General features: G+C 39.7%; 2 protein-coding genes and 1 long non-coding RNA gene across 3 annotated transcripts in view; all 3 read left to right on the top strand.

Annotated features, from left to right (window-relative positions):
• The first annotated feature begins 964 nt into the window (after positions 1–964).
• Positions 965–14,188, top strand: LOC117761507 (inter-alpha-trypsin inhibitor heavy chain H3-like). The gene is made up of 20 exons (XM_034585465.1): positions 965–1,121; positions 2,131–2,291; positions 2,422–2,526; positions 2,873–3,035; positions 3,129–3,239; positions 4,093–4,221; positions 4,352–4,471; positions 5,371–5,539; positions 5,631–5,741; positions 5,938–6,119; positions 6,475–6,654; positions 6,874–6,983; positions 7,233–7,483; positions 7,986–8,018; positions 10,239–10,244; positions 11,972–12,079; positions 12,258–12,426; positions 13,515–13,663; positions 13,828–13,912; positions 13,997–14,188. The coding sequence occupies exons 1-20, from the start codon at positions 1,050–1,052 to the stop codon at positions 14,109–14,111; spliced, it is 2,529 nt and encodes an 842-aa protein (XP_034441356.1). The 5' UTR covers positions 965–1,049; the 3' UTR covers positions 14,112–14,188.
• Positions 14,189–14,535: 347 nt separating this feature from the next.
• LOC117761519 lies at positions 14,536–16,645 on the top strand. The gene is made up of 3 exons (XR_004613839.1): positions 14,536–14,821; positions 14,982–15,031; positions 15,126–16,645. It is a non-coding gene; the product is annotated as an uncharacterized LOC117761519 (long non-coding RNA).
• Positions 16,646–17,206: 561 nt separating this feature from the next.
• Positions 17,207–19,701, top strand: part of LOC117761518 (inter-alpha-trypsin inhibitor heavy chain H3-like) — a 44,195-nt gene continuing 41,700 nt past the window's right edge. The window contains exons 1-5 of the mRNA XM_034585476.1: positions 17,207–17,334; positions 18,315–18,475; positions 18,606–18,710; positions 19,057–19,219; positions 19,313–19,423. Of these exons, the coding sequence (XP_034441367.1) occupies positions 17,263–17,334; positions 18,315–18,475; positions 18,606–18,710; positions 19,057–19,219; positions 19,313–19,423 (612 nt within the window). The 5' untranslated portion in view covers positions 17,207–17,262. The remainder of the gene's footprint in view (positions 17,335–18,314; positions 18,476–18,605; positions 18,711–19,056; positions 19,220–19,312; positions 19,424–19,701) is intronic.

Genomic DNA, 19,701 nt, shown 5'->3' with positions numbered 1-19,701 from the left:
GAAAGATCTCCAACAAATATTGCACTATCACCGCTTCAGTTATTTCAAAAGTACAGCCTCGAAAAATAACATCTTTAATTTTGAGGTTATTGTATGATTCCCTCAGAGGAATCGTTAGTTGAATGCATCGGTGATTTGATGTATTCTGTAAAAATAAGTGGCAAAAATCGATGTAGTTTAGAAGTAGGACTGGTATAATAACTTACATAGCAAAACAGTTATTTTCATCTCTTTCATCCCCTTTAACTTTAACATAGTATTCCTACCTTATTGTTTTAGTTAAATGGGTCATTATGTTTCAGTACAGCCGGGGGTCTCACAAGAGAACCACAGAGGCTGAGATACTCTGACTCTCAAGCATGGGTGAAGATCCAGAAACGCTGGCAACCGCATTTCCCATAATGCACCTCAGTAACATCATTGGCATCATCAGGAGTTAGTCTTAATCATTAAACAGCAGTTTGCACAGGCTTAGTTATTACTCCCTGTGGTGAGTAAACAGAACTTTATGAGTTCGTTTGATTGTGCCCTGATAAAATTCCTCCATGTTTGCACAAAATGACAATATTTTAAAATTAAAATGAATAATTCTCTTAAAGGCACAATTTCTTTCATGATGACATAGATTTTTTTTCTTTTAAGCAGCTATTTTCTTTGTGCTTCACACAGTAACTCCTGTGTCTCTTCAACGCTTGCCATGAAAGGTAGTTGTACGTTTGCTTTTGCCTGCTGTATCACCAGTTTTCCCAGAGAAGCTGTACATATTTGAAGACAGTGATAATAAATTCCTTTTTGCTTGACACCATACAGTATTTGTCATGTAATTAAATATTAGCTGAGTTTCTGCTCCCCTCACCCTGTGATAAGGATTTCTTTATATTTGATTCCTGGTAGTATGCAGAACATTAGTGTGTATGTGGGGGTGGGTGGGTGTGTTTTTCCCAGAGGGGGAAGAGTTTGCCCTTAAAAAAAAAAAAAAAATCTATTCCTGTTTGGGTTTAAAAGACGTTTCCAGCTTTCTGGTTTGCACTCTGGTGGGAGAGGTTATCATGGAGAGAGCTGTGGTGTACGTCACCCTCTTTGGGCTGCTGCTGGCTTTGGTTACCACTCTGCCAATCAAGGTAAGTTTACAAAACCTAGTAGACAGAGACAGAACCACACTGCCAGGAAGAAGAATCTTTCAAATATATATACATCTATAATTGCATTTGACAGACAGTTATAACATGTGAGACTCTTGCTTATTTTTCATCGTTACAACACACTGAACTCTGCCTCTGATAAACATCAGTTTCAAGACCCGCTGGCTCTCTACCTTCAATGTTGTTTGATATTGTGTATGTGTGTGTGTGTGTGTGTGTGTGTGTGTGTCTGAACTTACTTTTATCATGTTGTAGGGACATACATATGTTGACATAGTCACAGTTAAGGGCTCATCTCCCTCCTGCAGACCAGAAACAGACTCCCTATACATACAAATCTTTAAATCTTAGTGTCATGGAAAATTCTTAAATCTAAAGAGCAGTGGCGGATCTAGGATTGTTCTAAATCGGGGGCATAAAGGGGCCACAATCTACAGAGAGATTTCTTGTTTACTGTTAGCTCCATAGCTTTGAACAAAGCCAAACTTTTTTTAATATAGTCTGGCAATGGTTACTTTTTAAAACAAATTGTGTACTCAAAAAAAGCGTAGAAAATAAAAAAGTCTGGACAGTTATATTTATTGTACACTACAGGGGCACTTCAGGGCCCAATCAGATTCAAACTGGGGCCAGTGACCCTCTGGCCCCGCTCCTGGATCTACCCCTGTTATGAATAGGTCAGTGTGATGTAAATGTTGTGTGCGCATCTCACAAAAGCATACACACATACAAACATACTCACATACACCCACACACATACACCCACAGACACACAAAGTCATTGCGTTGCGAAATCAAAATGAAAAATAAGGAGAATGGGGAGTTTCTGCACTCAGACCAATGAGATTTAGCTGATGCCTCCCACCGTTACCTTGTTTTTCACATTTCATCTGATCTTTGGTCAGTTAGTCAACACCCAGACATCAATGCAGCCTTGTAAAGAAAACACACACTCACATTGTGCAATGTGTCTGCCACATTTGTTCAGGAGGACTGGGACATCTACAGCTTTCACATCAACTCCACAGTGACCAGTCGTTATGCCACCACTGTCATTACAAGCCGTGTGGCCAATCGCATGGACGAGTCCAAGGAAATAGAGTTCCACGTCCGGATTCCCAAGAATGCCTTCATCAGTAAATTCAGAATGTATGTGACGCAAAAATGGCCGGTGGATATTTGCAGGCATCTATCTGCACATGAGGAATTACACATTGAATAACATAAAACAAATGAAAAGTTTGGGTATGAAATGGAAATCTTCCCTGCTCTTCCTCAGGTTTATTGATGGGCAGCTGTACGATGGTGCTGTGAAAGCAAAGGAGCAAGCTCAGCAAGAGTACACTGATGCTGTGTCCCGTGGCCAGAGCGCTGGGATTGTCAGGTGCACAGATCAATTCACACATATACATTCGTTGAGTTTTAAAGTCTTATAGAAGTGGGTTTAATGTTGTATTTTAGACCATTGTGTGACCTTTGGGACTTTTCTTGAAAAAATGTAATTGTTGCAAAAGCTACTTTCACATCTTCCAGCCTATTAAATCCCTTTATGAATCAATCTGAGAAGGAGAAGTTGCTCCTTAGTTCACATTTTCAAAAGTCATATCCACACTGAGGTTATAACCTGCGATGAAGTGTCACAAGAAACATTATTTCATTTTAAAGGGTCTAAGCTCCACAGGGAGATGGGGACCACTGCTCTAACGCTGTGATTATTGTCTGTGCTGCAGTTCTGTTGGGAGGACCCTGGAGGAATTTAAGACTTCTGTGACTGTAGCTCCTCACAAAAAGGTGACCTTTGAACTCACATACGAGGAGCTGCTGAAACGCCGGATCGGCAAGTACGAGCTGCAAATCCACGCTCGCCCCATGCAGCCTGTCAAAGACTTCAAGGTGTGTCTTTTCAGTGGTCATCTGGGAAACCAATACTGGGGCAATAACATCTTGTAGAGCCTTTAACTATTTTTATTTCATTTTTAATGTCAGGTGGATGTGTATATTCACGAGAAAGCCGGCATCAGTTTCATTAACGTTCAAGGAGGACTGAGCACCAAGGACCTGGCTAATGCCATCACCAAAACACATGCAGATAAACAGGTACAGCAGCCAGGGAAATACTGATTTGTATTTAAAGGTTCAGGGTGTAGAATTTAGTGACATCTAGTGGTGAAGTTGCATGTTGCAGCTGAATATCCCTCACCTCACCCTCCCCTTCCAAGCATGAAAGAGAACCTGTGGAAGCCTTCAGTTGTCATACAAACTCAAAAGGTGTTTAGTTTGTCCTGTTTGAACTACTGTAAAAAACATGGCGGCCTCCGTAGAGAGGACCCACTCCAGATCTAAATATAAAGTATTTAAATATAAAGGCCACATTCTAGAATAAAGAAAACAACTATTTGTTCAATTTAGATGAAAGGATTATTTTATATTCAATTTCTGCCTATTGATCCCTTTCACCTATGTCTTACACACTGGACCTTTAACTAAATTGCAATTGTAAGGTTTAGAAGTTAAGTTAATTCACATGTTTGAGTTAATTTACCAAAAATGTGTGTTTTACATAATTCAGCGTTTTCACGTTTATTATATATATATATATTTACACATTGAAATATTTACATTTGTATCTTCAACAATAATGTGTTGAATCTGCTTCTGTGGTTCCCTCACATTAACCTCAGTCTAGTCCCCACTAGAAGTGTTGTCGTGGGGACGATGACTGTGGAGAACTGTTAATACTGTTCAAAATACTGGCTTATTGCTAATCCTTGTGGTCCTCTCCTAGCATCATTCATGTATTTTTACACACAGTATATCTCACATTTGCATTAGTTTGCACTGTAAAAAACTGTATTTCTCACCAACTTGCCGTGCCAATAACAATGAATCTATTCAAATTTGATGATCTTTCCGATTGATGAAAACTATTATGGATTCTCCCTGTTTACAGGCGTGGGTGTATTTCTACCCCACCGAGGACCAACAGAAAACATGTGACAGCTGTGGAGAGCAGGGTATGAATGGAGATCTGGTTGTTGTGTATGATGTGAACAGAAAGGCCTCGATTGGAGACATTAAGGTACTTTGATTTTGTAATGATTAATTTATCAGCATTTAGCATTGATGGCCAAAAAAAATACTTGCTTTCTAAAATGTGTATTTTGTCTTCTGTCTTTTCTAACCTCTCAAACTTTCTTCTTACTCTCCAGAAAAGTTCGGATGGGTACTTTGTTCATCACTTCGCTCCATCTAATCTTACCCGAATATCCAAGAAAGTCGTCTTCATTATTGATCAAAGTGGCTCCATGAGTGGCAGAAAAATTCAACAGGTACAGTGAGTTTGTGACAGATGAGCTGTGTCCCGTATCATCGGTCGCTTTCTTCGGAGGATGCCGTCTATGCGACCTACGACGGAGCCCAGAGAGAAAATTTAAAATAAGATCTCTTCAGGCCTGATTTGCGTCACCAGCTTGTCCCACCTTTACCACTAACGGGTAATAGCATCCTGCTGTTGCATGCGACAAAAGGTTTTAATGCCCTTTGTCTTGGCAAAATGTTTTCGAGTTGTCCGTCCATATGTCCCATTCTTGTGAACTAAATATCTCAAGAGCTCCTTCAGGGAGTTCACTTGGATTAAAGAATGAACTAATGAGATTTTGTTGGTCGAAGGTCAAAGGCCTTGGTCACTGTGAGCTAGCAAATCACATATCTTGCCTTGCGAACGCGATATCTCCGAACCGCCCTGAGCGAATACTTTCACATTTTGCACAAACATTGACTTGGTTTAACTGGATTAGCTGATTGACTTTGGTAGCCAAAGGTCAAAGGTCACAATGGCTGACTCAGAGTCTGAGAAAAGAATCTATGCAGACTGAGACTGCACTGGGTGGCGGAAGCATACAACCACAGCATGGTACTTTAATAAGTGTAGTCATCTGAGATTTTGGTCTTGTTGTTTGCTGGCACCATTATTTCTTTGAAATTCATTTTGTCACTGAAGCGCCATGGCTCTGGGGATAGGTTAGTCTTAGAAGGATCCACCTGTTGGAGCCTTCACTGCTCTGGGATGAAAGGACACATTTGTCAGCCGTATTTAAAGGTCAGCCATGTCGCACCACCATCTGTGTTTAAAAAGAAGCCTTCGAAGGATGCAGCTCCTGAATTGACACACATCTATGACATGATTAACTTAAATCAAAGTTAATTATGATTTTTATCTGTTTCTTAGACGAGAATAGCATTACTCCATATCTTGAGTGACCTGGCAGAAGACGACTACTTTGGTCTCATCACCTTTGACAGCGAAATCTTTCACTGGAAACGAGAACTTGTTCAGGCCAGCAAGGAAAACCTGGATGGTGCCAAGGAATTTGTACAGCGTATAAACGATAGAGGAGGTGAGGTTTTGCCAATTAATATGTTTATTTTGGGATGCAATGCATTCGACAGCAGCATGGCAGGGATAAAACATTTTCCATCTCATTTTAGCCACGGACATTAACCTGGCAGTGTTGGAAGGAGCCCGTATGCTGAATGCACATCGCAGAGAAGGTTCAGCATCGATCCTGATACTTCTCACTGACGGAGACCCAACTTCAGGTTATAATAAAACACACTTGCACAAATACTTAAAGAATGATAAAAAATTTCGACATTTTGACATTAACATATTCAACAATTAAGTCCATAAAATGTATTTATGTACGCACTGTAACCTCTTACTCACCCTAGATAGTTGTTTGGTTGCACTGTTTAAGGGTACTTTTAACTTGCCACACGTCATGTGTCTTTGCAGGTGTGACAAATCTGGGAAGAATAAAGTCAAATGTAAAGGAGGCCATTGCAGGCAAATTCCCACTCTACTGTCTTGGTTTTGGTTATGATGTCAACTTTGAGTTCCTGAAGACGATGTCGCTGCAGAACGATGGTGTGGCGCGGCGGATCTATGACGACTCTGATGCTGATTTACAGCTGAGGGTATTCTCCACTGCTGAGGCTTCCTTCACATTTTGAATATATCCTGTTTACCATGTGATTTCTGACATTTTCATTGATAAGTGGATGATTGTATCAAATTCAATTGATGTACCCGTCCTGTACAAATGCACCTTGTAGGTTTCTCTACAAATAAGTTCAGTTTCAGTTTGTAGTGAAAGGTGTATATTATGCATATTTAATTTAATTTAATTTAATTTTGTTTATTCAATTTAATTTCATTGCCTATTTCATTCTGTTCTATACTTGTGTATGTTCTCTTGTCTACCTCATTCTGACCATCTGCTGCTTTCTTATCTTAGCTGAAACATATTGTGACCACATTGTGTTTCAACAGGGTTTCTATGTAGAGGTGGCCACTCCTCTGCTGACAGATGTGACAATGATATATTTGGGTGGGACCAATTTAACCCAGACTAACTTCAGCCAGTATTATGATGGCTCTGAGATCGTGGTGGCCGGTCAGATCACTGACAACAACGTTGAAACCTTTATTCCACAAGTTGTGGCCCTCTCTGTAAGCATCGCTCCACACTGCACATCTGCTGGAATCTTTGTTATCTTCATAGTATTCACATATAATGAACTGTTTGGTGTCTATTGTCTCATTTTAATGTTTGGTTTTACTTTAATTATACATGTGTTCCTTGGATGTCTAGAAAGGCGCCATTGAAATTAAATTCATTGTTATAATTTATTATTATTCTTGTGAAAGTCCCTATTTATACTTTGACAGCGGAATAGCAAGGTGACGTTTTCGGAAACAAACATCACTGAAACAGTGTCTGACGACCTCATCCAGAGGGTTTGGGCCTACCTCACAGTCAAACAGCTTCTGGAGAAAGAGTGAGTTTGATGTCAGCCATCTTTTTGTCCTTATGTTTGTAATTCGTCATTAATTAAATGGAAACTTTATATTTCTATAAAACCACTTAATTGTTGAGTCACCTAATAGTTATAAATACTGGAACTGGATGTTTTTTCCCCAGAGCCCAAGCCAATGACCTGAGAAACAATGTAATTGTTTATCAAAATTGTTGTTGAATCATTGTCAGATGATCAAATGTCAGCTTGTTTAAAACACATGTGACACAGGCTGCAGTTGTCTGGACCAGAGAAGGACAAAGTGAAGGAGGAGGCCTTGGAGCTGTCGCTGAAGTACAGCTTTGTGACCCCACTTACATCCATGGTGGTCACCAAGCCTCCAGGAGAGAGCACAGATGTGCTTCATAAACCACAGGAAGGTGGTACACACACAAACCCACAGAGGGGTTCTGGATTAGGTCTTGCAGGAGGTTCTGCAGGAGGTTCTCATAGGTTATTGACGACAAGTGCTATCATTCAACGTAAGCAACTAACCTGAGCAAAATAAACACATTGCAAAATCGTCATGGCACTTTGTTATACCAGGCTAGAGACATCTGCTTTATTTGGTATAAGATGGTGCAATTACAATACATGAATTCAGTTATGCATTAATTAAGAGCATCGGATTCCTGGAATTCAGTTTGTGGATATATTGATAGATTTGTCAGTATTTATCAATACTTAAGCCTGAAAATACAGTTAATGAATTAATTAACAATAATTAACAACTTGATTGTTTTATGAGCAGGAATTCTTATTGTTTTTTTGTTTTTCAAACAAGGCAGTGAAATAATTTGGAGCTTTTAGAGACACAAAGTTACACAATTATGTGGATGAGGGAAAAATAATGCACAGAAAAAAACACTGACAAAAACACATTTAGCAGGAAGAAAAAAGAAAAAGAAAACTAACAGCTTGGTTCAACTGATCAAATTACCTCTTTCATCTAATTAAAATGCATGTTTTCTTTCTGTTTTACAGAAGCCCCCAGTATTGTTATGCACTCTGGAGCAGGTATGTACACACAGTAGCTCCATGCACGGCTTTGACTCGACCTGACTCACCTATAGAAACATTAGAGGCACGACACGATTGATCAATACGCACGATTGTTTACTTGATATACACTTTTCAAAATTAAACTTACTTAATCTCAATTAGAACATTTACAAACTTCTCTCCACATCATTCCCTCCTGTAAATGTCTTGCCCTTGTGGAATCTGAGCATAAACCCAAAGATCTGTTGGATGATTTTGAATCCCAGCCAGAAAGTTAAATCAAAACCAATATCGCACAATGTTATTACCTTGCCCAGATTTCAAGTCACATGGAAAACTTATTTTTTTAACCGTGCAACATTTTTTTTATATTTTGTGTTTTACTAAAAACCTTTGATTCATCAGAAGGATGATGAGGCCTTGGGAGGAGTATTTCAAAGTGACCACATCTTAACGTTATGTTTTCATCTTGTCCCTTTTTTTCATGCAGGAAATCGTTTCGTTCAAGCTGGTCGCCTCCACGATGACGGTATGTAAAAACAATGGATGCATTTTGTACAATTGCACTGTTCACATGTAACCACCCTGTATGTGTCATTGCCTTGTGAAATTAAAAAGGAAAATAACGGAGATGGGAAGTTTCTGCACTCGGACCAAAGATATTTTTGGAAGGATATTTGATGATGGGAGATCACTATCAGAGTTGTTCAGTTACATGGACGTTGTGGAGCAACTTTATATCTGTGACGTGTGTGTTTCTTTATGCTTCGATCAGCATTGGCTGAGATGGACGTACTGCGTGAGTAACTGGTGCTCTGACCAATGTCATGATTTCCTCCCTTTACGACCCAAAGTGAGAGCTGTTTATACACGATAATACAATTTCTGTACAATATAGCACTTGATAGCTCTTTGTTTTATCAATGATGTTCTGTGCTTCATCAGACTCTTCTGGATTGGTCCGTTAGCTGGTTCCCTAAGTGAAGAATTATCGCAGGTTCTTGTTTCCTCAGACAAGGAAGTTGTGTTTTCATCGCTGTTTGTCAGTCTATTAGCAGGATTACGTAAAAACCACTGAAGCGGTTTTTAGAAACTGGTAGAGTGGGGTATGGGCGAAGGAGAAACGCATAAACTTTTGGAGCGGATTCAATTCAAAGAGGACAATCCAGGATTATTTTCCTTTTCACTTTCTGAGATAGCGTGTTTTTTGGGGTGAATTTTTGTGAATCTGTCAAGGAATAATGCAGGGAACAATGATATTTGGCATCAGATGGTGCAATTACAATACATGAATTCAGTTATGTATTTATTAAGAGCAACAGCTTCCTGGTATTGAGTTTGTGGATATATTGATAGATCAAATTTGTCAGTATTTATCAATATAAATACTTAAGCCTGAAAATACATTTAATTAATTAATTAACAATAATTAACAACTTGATTGTTTTATGAGCAGGAATTGTTATTGTGTTGTTGTTTTTTTTCAAACAAGGCAGTGAAATAATTTGGAGCTTTTAGAGACACAAAGTTACACAATTATGTGGCTGAGGGAAAAAGAATGCACAGAAAAAAACACTGACAAAAACGCAGTTAGCAGGAAGAAAAAAGAAAAAGAAAACTAACAACTTGGTTCAACTGATCAAATTACCTCTTTCATGTTATTAAAATTCATGTTTTCTTTCTGTTTTACAGTATCCCCTGCTGTTGCTCTTATGCCCTCTGAAGCAGGTATGTACACACAGTAGCTCCATGCACGGCTTTGACTCGACCTGACTCACCTATAGAAACATTAGAGGCACGACACAATTGATCAATACGCAGGATTGTTTACTTGATATACATTTCTCTAAATAAAAAGTATTTAGTCTCAATTAGAACATTTACAAACTTCTGTCCAGATCATTCCCTCCTGTAAATGTCTTGCCCTTGTGGAATCTGAGCATAAACCCAAAGATCTGTTGGATGATTTTGATCCCAGCAAGATAGTTAAATCAAAACCAATATCGCAAAATGTTATTACCTTGCCCAGATTTCAAGTCACATGGAAAACTTATTTTTTTAACCATGCAAATTTTTTTTAATATTTTGTGTTTTACTAAAAACTTTTGATTCATCAGAAGGATGATGAGGCCTTGGGAGGAGTATTTCAAACTGACCACATCTTAACGTTATGTTTTCATCTTGTCCCTTTTTTTCATGCTGGAAATCGTTTCGTTCAATATGGTCAAATCCAAGATTACGGTATGTAAAAACAATGGATGCAGTTTGTACAATTGCACTGTTCACATGTAACCACCCTGTATGTGTCATTGCCTTGTGAGATTAAAAAGGAAAATAACGGAGATGGGAAGTTTCTGCACTTGGACCAAAGGTATTTTTGGAAGGATATTTGATGATGGGAGATCACTATCAGAGTTGTTCAGTTACATGGACGTTGTGGAGCAACTTTATATCTGTGACGTGTGTGTGTTTCTTTATGCTTCGATCAGCATGGGCTGAGATGGATGTACTGCGTGAGTAACTGGTGCTCTGACCAATGTCATGATTCACCTTTAGAAACATTAGAGGCAAGACACGATTGATCAATACGCAGGATTGAATTTACTAAACAAATAAAAATATCAATCACATGATTTAATATGAGTAAGATGTTCCTTCACAGATTTAAATACAGGTTAAGAAACCTATTTTTAGTTGAAAACTACATGGAAAAAATATTTGATGAGACGTGTCATCTTAACTTTAATGTTTCATTTTGATTTACAGTTGTTTATGTTACAATGACACCAATTTTCTTTGGTTGAGGTATAGAATAATGTTTGTTTTTAGGGATTGGCTTTAGTTTAGGTGTCAATTAATGTAATTTCCTCTTAAATTAAAACGTCTTTGAAAGTTTGGTAATATAAATGTATTTAACTGCTTTTGTCTTAATTTATTCACAGATATGGCTTACGATATGGGAGATGTCGGTTTTTCTACAGTCCATTTTCCTCCTACAATTGTGACAGCTACTGCTCCTACTACTACTGCTACTGGTAGAGTATCACTTGTGTACATTATAACGTTGTTCACTGTGCATGGTGTGGGGAAAATGGTGCACTTACAGGACTATAAAAGACAACATGAATTGAATATAAGATAACTAAAATCGTATTTGACACAATTCAGCCCAACATATAAAAAGTTATACAGTGATCAGTAAAATGAGTTTGTACTTTGGGACCCGTATTATCAGTGAAGTCTATCTAACCATTGTAATTATACACAAAATCTAAATTCCCACACTTCGCCTAAAATGTATTAATTATTTATAATTACTGGTGAAGTGCCTGTTCTGAACCAGCCTCTTTGGAATGGGCTGGGGTTTTCTTTTCAAAATAAAAGCTCTGCAATTCAACTCAATACCAAGCATGGCAGCAACAAAAAGAACATTATGCTTTCACTTTGAAGACCAATTACCAAACAGGAAAAGATCCCATGAATGTTGCTGCATGATGGAGATCAGCACCTGACACCAGTGAATGTCTGTGTCTGTCTGATATGTTGAAATAAAACTAATCAGAGAATCAACATTATCTGACGCCGATTTTGACCCCTGGTTAGACCCACTTTTTGACGACTGCTGTAGTTTATCTGAGGACAAACAATATTCCATATAACAAATTTCGACATATAAACCACAAAAGAAAACATTTTAAGGCAGGTATGCACCATAACTACGATTCTCTAGTCAACTAAAGTCACTCTGGTTTTAAAATCTAGTGTGAGGCCATAACAGCAAATTTCTTTAAATCTTTCTTCCATTGCCATCGAAGCACAGGCATGTTTTCACCTTGTAAACGTAAATTACAAATGATCTTCACACAGAAAGCATACATGAGCACTGATCACAACCGCCTGAGAGTCGAGATGCCATAATATCTGTAGTTAAATCAGCTGTGTGTCTCTGTGTGTCTGTGTGTCCCCAGCTCCTCTTTCTCACAGGTTTTTGCTGAAAGCTGAAAATCTGTCTATTCCACTGTGCTTTGACATCACTGGAAATGAACGGCTTAAACTACTTCACAGTCCCAGCAGGGGTCAGTAATGTGTCTCATTTTCCCTTACAGTAATATTAAATGAATGCCTTTTGCTTTTCATGTTTGTAGAGAGTTGTCACTCTTTTTCTGCTCAGGATCTTTTTGTCTGTTATGAAGTGGGTATCAACCAATGTGTACTCCCCACTTTTAAGTTGTGTTTGCTCTCTTTTTGTACCAGAGCTGTCTGTGAACGGTGAGCTGGACTCAGTTGCAGATGGGGGCTTCACAAAGATCGTCATCCGCGTCAAAGCTGACCTGTACATTGACATTGACGTCAATAAAATCATTGTACGAGATGGACAGACACTGACACCCCACACTGGAGAGGAGCTCATCACAGCTGGAAGGTAACCTTGTATTGTAATGGTCAGGAATTACATCAAGACCACATCAGGGCAAATCTACTTTGACTTTTTGGGAACATAACATCAACATAACATATAATATTATTTATTATGCTAAACTTTCACTGAATCACTATTGTTAACGTCTGTAAATTGCTCTTTATAGGTGACACTTATATGAAAGTCCCTGCAAATCCATGGTGAACCAGACAACTCACGTTTGAAATGTTTATTGCAGCAGCAGAACATAGTTTAGCGTCTAGGCTCTGAATTAATATTATGATGAGTGATGAGCAAATATCTTTAACTCCCCTGTCGGAGCCTGCAGGTGGATGCTGGGATGGTGGAGGGGCTGAATCGACTCAAATAGACCACCGAGTGAGGCTGGTCACATGATTACAGCAGCGCAGCCTGACTTGACTGCCTGAACTAGTTGGCAAACATTGCTCCATTTGTATAGTTCGATTGAAATCATCCTCAAACTCCAGTCGGCTTTGTTGCACCTGCCAGGGCAGAACAAACAACATCTTTATCATCCTTATCGGGGCATTTGGTGACCATACATTCAGTAAAACCACACATGTGCCTCTTTATCCAAGATATTCCAATTGTGAACATGAAGGGATGCACATGGTGAGCAACAATACTCAGATATACTGTGACATTATGTTCATATTAAGAGGACCAAAATGTGCCAAGAAAACATGTGCCACACCATTACACCCCCACCAACCGCCTGGATTATTGACACAAGTCCATGGATTCATGCTGTAGATGCCAACGTCTGACTCCGCAATCTGTGCTCCACAGCAGAAATTGAGATTCATCAAACCAGGCCACTGTCTTTAATGTCCACTTTTGGTCCTCTGCTGTTGTAGCCCATGCATTCGCCTCCAGGTTCGACATTTTGTATATACTAAGATATCGTCTGCTCAGCACAGATGTAGAGAGTGGTGACCGGTTACTGTGTCCTCCGAAGAATGCAGCCTCTGAACTGAGACACAGCTTTTAGTGTGAGGACCTGTAGGGATGTGCAGGGCCTTAAATAAGGAACCGAAAAAAGAAAGTAATGATGATGCATGTTTTTCTAGTGTGACGGTGATTAAACGGAACAAGGAAGTCGATGTTGCTACTGGGGACATACGAATTGTCATCTTACTTCATGAGAGACACGGTGAAAAATTCCTGTGGCCAGTTTTAAGGCAGCAACCATCTGACAACAACATTGAAGGAATTTTAGGTGGGTGAAAAGGTTGTGTATCTGCTCATGGCCTGGATAGCTTCATTTCCTGTCATGATTAAATATCGGGTCATTGATATATTGAATCAATGTTTGATTATTGTCTTTTTAAGAACCAGACTAACCATTTTAGTGTCATTTCTTTATGTGTCCTCTGTGTGCAGCTCTGAAACCTGCGGTTTATGAGGAGCTGCAGCAAACTCCCTCTTCCAGGCTTAAGATCAATGAGCAGGAGGTGGATGTGGACAGGTACAAGTGTGCAGCTGTTTGAGGGTGCTACAGTTATTATTGTCTATAATATACAAAGATTTATCATGAATCTCTCTTTTCTAGATCCGGTGCTGTTGACTACAGTATTGTCTCTCCCCCTACACTGGGTTGCTGGCTTGTCTCTGCCGATGCTGCCCTGCAGAGACCCCTGGATGACTTCATCGTCGCACAGCTTTAAGTGAGAGCGACGCTGTATCTCTTGAGAAGATCATCCACCTGTTATACTCAACATAAATGAATAAATAGTGACCCAGATCCGTTTGTCTTCAACCTAATTGATTCATATTTATTTCAAACATTTTGTCAGATGGTATCACTGTTCCATTTTGTTAAGAACAAAAGGACACATGGCGTTGTTCGTTGGCATCAAATCTACACCTTGATTACCTCCCGAAGGAGGTTATGTTTTCGTCTGCATTTGTTTGTTTGGCAGTAGGATTATGCGAAAATAGTGCTACTTTTATACTTTAACAAGAAAACCAGTTCACCCCCCCCCCCCCTCAGTTCCCTGTGCTCCAGAAGATAATCTCTAAGAGCATTTTGTGTGAGCACAAATGCACCTTGTTGGTGATCAGTAGAAACAATGTAATGTGGCCTGGCAGAGCCACATTCTTGACGAAACCTGAATTAGATTATAATCACTTACGCCACCTCTATAAGGTCTTGGCTCCAATCCCTTTCACCCTGCCAGTCCCAGGTAAATCTGCAGCCCCAGCTTCTGCTCCAGCTTCAGCTCCTGTCGCAGCTTCAGGCTCTGCTCCAGTTCTGCAGCCTGCTGGCATCCAGACGGCAGTGTCACTGCCTGAGTGTGCCAGGCTAGCCACGACTCAGCAAAACCGCGAAACAACATTTGCATCAAGCACCCTTCAACAAGAGGCCAGTGCTGAGGTGTGAATGAAGCAAACGTTTGCACATTTTTGAGTCTGATATTAATCTGTGCAAATTTTTTAAACTGGATAAAATCAGTGACGTTTGATTATTACTCAGAAAGCATGTTAAACACAGTTGCCTTTCAAATTCACACATATACCTGTTTTTCTGTCCTCAGGATGTGCTTCAGGACAAACCAGTATCTTTACCCAGCTATGCGTATGACAGGTGTGTGTCCTCTTCAAGTGAACTTTATGTGATGAAAATGCGTCAACAACCTGAATATGTGATTAATCATTTTTAAACTTTTCTCTTTTTGTAGTCTCAACTCTGATGTGGCATCTGGTAAGGAAACGAGCGATGGCTATGACAGCTTGGCCAGTGTGGGGAAGGGCGATGGAAAACCCAGGAAACACCACCGCAAGTCTGCCTGAACACGTTCTCGCCAAGAAAAGACAAGCAAACCCAAACTAAGCATGCTCAATGTCAAGACTTGACTTCCTGGTCACTAGGGCCGGTTTGCTTTACTCTGTTCTCTCAGTCCAAGGACAGGTTTCATTCTTCATCGATGAAATGCTTCCAGCACAAGCGCTTGAAACTTGATTTGAATGAATTTGAACTTCATCTTCAGGTGTAAAAAAAATAAAAAAACACCTGCGAGAGTGCCTTGAATTGCAGTTTCAGTTTTCTGAAGAAAAGCATTTAGATTCAAAGCAGATACTAGATATTCTATATATATGCTTTCACCTCCAAAGGTAAATTAAACGATTTGAATAACGAATGTGGATTAAAAAAAAAAAAACCATTTAGTTTAGCGATGGAACGTAATATAATCAGGTCGTGGTTGCAGCTCATCAAATATCACAGATTGTAAGAAAATGTTCAGAAAACAAGTTAGGTTATTTAAAAACTGTAAGTTTTTCCTTGTTCACCGGAGTTAGTTTTGGTGGGATTGCTCTGCCACCTGCACCACAGCCTGCATGAATACACTGACATTCTGAATGTGCACAGGTAGATGTGGTGAGTCACGGGAGGATTTTACGGTATTGAAATCATACGACAAGGAGGGCTGAAGGACTCGGCGCACGAGTCAAAAATCATAATCATCCCATACCTCTACCAATGCAGTCTGTAGCTTTATACTGTATATCGTTGCCTTTGCGGTTTTTAAGAGATTACTGTTTGGCTGGTGGCTGTTTGATACATGCTGATGATATGAGGATGTTACAGGCACAGTCATGAAGAATGTGAACTAACGAGAGACCACAACTCTTTGTAAAATGAATAGGTTTTGTAAATTGTGTTGATTAGACGCTGGCCTCACACAATCACCCGGCTCATGCAGCTAATTGTATTTATCGTGGCTGGATTCATTTGAAAGATCTCCAACAAATATTGCACTATCACCGCTTCAGTTATTTCAAAAGTACAGCCTCGAAAAATAACATCTTTAATTTTGAGGTTATTGTATGATTCCCTCAGAGGAATCGTTAGTTGAATGCATCGGTGATTTGATGTATTCTGTAAAAATAAGTGGCAAAAATCGATGTAGTTTAGAAGTAGGACTGGTATAATAACTTACATAGCAAAACAGTTATTTTCATCTCTTTCATCCCCTTTAACTTTAACATAGTATTCCTACCTTATTGTTTTAGTTAAATGGGTCATTATGTTTCAGTACAGCCGGGGGTCTCACAAGAGAACAACAGAGGCTGAGATACTCTGACTCTCAAGCATGGGTGAAGATCCAGAAACGCTGGCAACCGCATTTCCCATAATGCACCTCAGTAACATCATTGGCATCATCAGGAGTTAGTCTTAATCATTAAACAGCAGTTTGCACAGGCTTAGTTATTACTCCATGTAGTGAGTAAACATAACTTTATGAGTTAATTTGATTGTGCCCTAATAAAATTCCGCAATGTTTGCACAAAATGACAATATTTTAAAATTAAAATGAATAATTCTCTTAAAGGCACAGTTTCTTTCAGGATGACATAGATTTTTTTTCTTTTAAGCAGCTATTTTCTTTGTGCTTCACACAGTAACTCCTGTCTCTCTTCAACGCTTGCCATGAAAGGTAGTTTTCCCAGAGAAGCTGTACATATTTGAAGACAGTGATAATAAATTCCTTTTTGCTTGACACCATACAGTATTTGTCATGTAATTGTTTTCAGTGCTCAGTATGTCTCTCTGTCCTGAAGTTTTCCGTGTTTGCGTGATAAATTATTTTGCGTTCAGCTAAATATTAGCTGAGTTTCTGCTCCCCTCACCCTGTGATAAGGATTTCTTTATATTTGATTCCTGGTAGTATGCAGAACATTAGTGTGTATGTGGGGGTGGGTGTGTGTGTTTTTCCCAGAGGGGGAAGAGTTTGCCCTAAAAAAAAAATCTATTCCTGTTTGGGTTTAAAAGACGTTTCCAGCTTTCTGGTTTGCACTCTGGTGGGAGAGGTTATCATGGAGAGAGCTGTCGTGTACGTCACCCTCTTTGGGCTGCTGCTGGCTTTGGTTACCACTCTGCCAATCAAGGTAAGTTTACAAAACCTAGTAGACAGAGACAGAACCACACTGCCAGGAAGAAGAATCTTTCAAATATATATACATCTATAATTGCATTTGACAGACAGTTATAACATGTGAGACTCTTGCTTATTTTCAGCATAGCTCAGCATTTGCAACACACTGAACTCTGCCTCTGATAAACATCAGTTTCAAGACCCGCTGGCTCTCTACCTTCAATGTTGTTTGATATTGTGTGTGTGTGTGTGTGTGTGTGTGTGTGTGTGTGTGTGTGTGTGTGTGTGTCTGAACTTACTTTTATCATGTTGTAGGGACATAAATATGTTGACATAGTCACAGTTAAGGGCTCATCTCCCTCCTGCAGACCAGAAACAGACTCCCTATAAATACAAATCTTTAAATCTTAGTGTCATGGAAAATTCTTAAATCTAAAGAGCAGTGGCGGATCTAGGATTGTTCTAAATCGGGGGCATAAAGGGGCCACAATCTACAGAGAGATTTCTTGTTTACTGTTAGCTCCATAGCTTTGAACAAAGCCAAACTTTTTTTAATATAGTCTGACAATGGTTACTTTTTAAAACAAATTGTGTACTCAAAAAAAGCGTAGAAAATAAAAAAGTCTGGACAGTTATATTTATTGTACACTACAGGGGCACTTCAGGGCCCAATCAGATTCAAACTGGGGCCAGTGACCCCCTGGCCCCGCTCCTGGATCTACCCCTGTTATAAATAGGTCAGTGTGATGTAAATGTTGTGTGCGCATCTCTGAAAGCATACACACATTGCGTTGCGAAATCAAAATGAAAAATAAGGAGAATGGGGAGTTTCTGCACTCAGACCAATGCGATTTAGCTGATGCCTCCCACCGTTACCTTGTTTTTCACATTTCATCTGATCTTTGGTCAGTTAGTCAACACCCAGACATCAATGCAGCCTTGTAAAGAAAACACACACTCACATTGTGCAATGTGTCTGCCACATTTGTTCAGGAGGACTGGGACATCTACAGCTTTCACATCAACTCCACAGTGACCAGTCGTTATGCCACCACTGTCATTACAAGCCGTGTGGCCAATCGCATGGACGAGTCCAAGGAAATAGAGTTCCATGTCCGGATTCCCAAGAATGCCTTCATCAGTAAATTCAGAATGTATGTGACGCAAAAATGACCAGTGGATATTTGCAGGCATCTATCTGCACATGAGGAATTACACATTGAATAACATAAAACAAATGAAAAGTTTGGGTATGAAATGGAAATCTTCCCTGCTCTTCCTCAGGTTTATTGATGGGCAGCTGTACGATGGTGCTGTGAAAGCAAAGGAGCAAGCTCAGCAAGAATACACTGATGCTGTGTCCCGTGGCCAGAGCGCTGGGATTGTCAGGTGCACAGATCAATTCACACATATACATTCGTTGAGTTTTAAAGTCTTATAGAAGTGGGTTTAATGTTGTATTTTAGACCATTGTGTGACCTTTGGGACTTTTCTTGAAAAAATGTAATTGTTGCAAAAGCTACTTTCACATCTTCCAGCCTATTAAATCCCTATATGAATCAATCTGAGAAGGAGAAGTTGCTCCTTAGTTCACATTTTCAAAAGTCATATCCACACTGAGGTTATAACCTGCGATGAAGTGTCACAAGAAACATTATTTAATTTTAAAGGGTCTAAGCTCCACAGGGAGATGGGGACCACTGCTCTAACGCTGTGATTATTGTCTGTGCTGCAGTTCTGTTGGGAGGACCTTGGAGGAATTTAAGACTTCTGTGACTGTAGCTCCTCACAAAAAGGTGACCTTTGAACTCACATACGAGGAGCTGCTGAAACGCCGGAACAGCAAGTACGAGCTGCAAATCCACGCTCGCCCCATGCAGCCTGTCAAAGACTTCAAGGTGTGTCTTTTCAGTGGTCATCTGGGAAACCAATACTGGGGCAATAACATCTTGTAGAGCCTTTAACTATTTTTATTTCATTTTTAATGTCAGGTGGATGTGTATATTCACGAGAAAGCCGGCATCAGTTTCATTAACGTTCAAGGAGGACTGAGCACCAAGGACCTGGCTAATGCCATCACCAAAACACATGCAGATAAACAGGTACAGCAGCCAGGGAAATACTGATTCGTATTTAAAGGTTCAGGGTGTAGAATTTAGTGACATCTAGTGGTGAAGTTGCATGTTGCAGCTGAATACCCCTCACCTCACCCTCCCCTTCCAAGCATGAAAGAGAACCTGTGGAAGCCTTCAGTTGTCATACAAACTCAAAAGGTGTTTAGTTTGTCCTGTTTGAACTACTGTAAAAAACATGGCGGCCTCCGTAGAGAGGACCCGCTCCAGATCTAAATATAAAGTATTTAAATATAAAGGCCACATTC

The sequence above is a fragment of the Hippoglossus hippoglossus genome, chromosome 5 (genome assembly GCF_009819705.1).
Source record: "Hippoglossus hippoglossus isolate fHipHip1 chromosome 5, fHipHip1.pri, whole genome shotgun sequence".
Taxonomy (NCBI): domain Eukaryota; kingdom Metazoa; phylum Chordata; class Actinopteri; order Pleuronectiformes; family Pleuronectidae; genus Hippoglossus; species Hippoglossus hippoglossus.
Note: the sequence above shows the minus strand (reverse complement) of the source record. Positions and strands in the feature narration are given on the sequence as shown.